At 73.7% G+C, this 1158-nt stretch overlaps 1 protein-coding gene across 1 annotated transcript in view; it reads left to right on the forward strand.

Annotated features, from left to right (window-relative positions):
* CHLNCDRAFT_144196 (hypothetical protein) overlaps window positions 1–1158 on the forward strand; it is a gene marked incomplete at both ends in the record, with an annotated part of 2216 nt that continues 1058 nt past the window's right edge. Inside the window, 4 exons of the mRNA XM_005848587.1 lie at window positions 1–5; window positions 231–325; window positions 502–577; window positions 844–985. Of these exons, the coding sequence (XP_005848649.1) occupies window positions 1–5; window positions 231–325; window positions 502–577; window positions 844–985 (318 nt within the window). The remainder of the gene's footprint in view (window positions 6–230; window positions 326–501; window positions 578–843; window positions 986–1158) is intronic.

Here is a 1158-nt window from a genome sequence, read left to right on the forward strand (position 1 = left end):
ATGTAGTCCCCGATGGGCTCAGGGATCACGGGGAAGTGCTCGTGCAGCGCGCTGCGGCAGGGAGGCGGCAAAGGGGGGGCAGTGTTCACAGGCGCGAGCACACGGGAGGGACGGGCCGGCTGGGAAGCAGCAGCTGGGCTGCCTACCGCTGCTTGTCCCCACCCGGCCTGCTCCCACCGCGTGCACGCGCCTGTGACCCCTGCCCCCCCTTTGCCGCCTCCCTGCCGCAGCGCGCTGCACGAGCACTTCCCCGTCATCCCTGAGCCCATCCGGGACTACATTGAGGAGGTGAAGGCTCAGTTGGAGGAGGTGACAAACTCGCCGGGTGAGCAGCGCGCGAGCGGCGGGCCCGCCAGCGGCACTGCTGGGCAGGCAGGAGGCGCGCCCCGCTGCGCCGCCTCCCCATCGCCCTGCGCCGCCGGCCTGGCGCGACGTGCCGTACCGCCTCACTATGCCTGCCCGCCTGCCCCGTGCCCCGTCCCCCCCTGCCTCCCCCCGCAGACCTTCCGCTCGAGGAGAAGGCTGCCTTCTTGAAAGAGACGCGCCACGCCTTTGGCCGCACGGCGCTGGTGCTCAGGTGGGGGCGCGAGGGGCTGGCGGGCGGGGGTGGGGGCTGGGCACGCCTGGCCGCAGCTTGTTGAGTGAGCGTGCACAGAGGCAGGGGCCCTCGCCAGGAGTGTGTGGGCTGCCGGGCTGCCAGCAAGTCAGCCGCCCCGCCCGCCTGCCACCCGCCTCGCCCTTGTCCGCACACGCCTGTGCCCCTCCCTACACCCTCCCTCCCTCACAACCTCACACCCGCGCCCCCTCCGCCCCTGCCCGCCTGCTTCCGCGCCGCGCCTGCAGCGGCGGCGGCTCCCTGGGCGCTTTCCACCTGGGCGTGGTCAAAGCACTGCTGGAGCACGGCATGCTGCCCAGGGTGCTGGCGGGGTCCAGCGTGGGATCCATAGGTGCGGCGGGCCTGGGCAGGCCTGGGCGGGCGGGCAGGGTATGGCAGGGGAGAGGAAGGCGAGGGGAGGGGAGGGGATGGCTGGGCTGCTGGGCTGCTGGCGGCAGCGCGGCGAGAACGGCACCTGGCCCGCTGCCCTCCGGCACCTGCTGCTCCGTGCTGCCGGGGGCCCCTTGCGCCTCCCTGCCTGCGCCACACACCATGCCACACAC

Source organism: Chlorella variabilis, assembly GCF_000147415.1.
Source record: "Chlorella variabilis unplaced genomic scaffold CHLNCscaffold_7, whole genome shotgun sequence".
Taxonomy (NCBI): domain Eukaryota; kingdom Viridiplantae; phylum Chlorophyta; class Trebouxiophyceae; order Chlorellales; family Chlorellaceae; genus Chlorella; species Chlorella variabilis.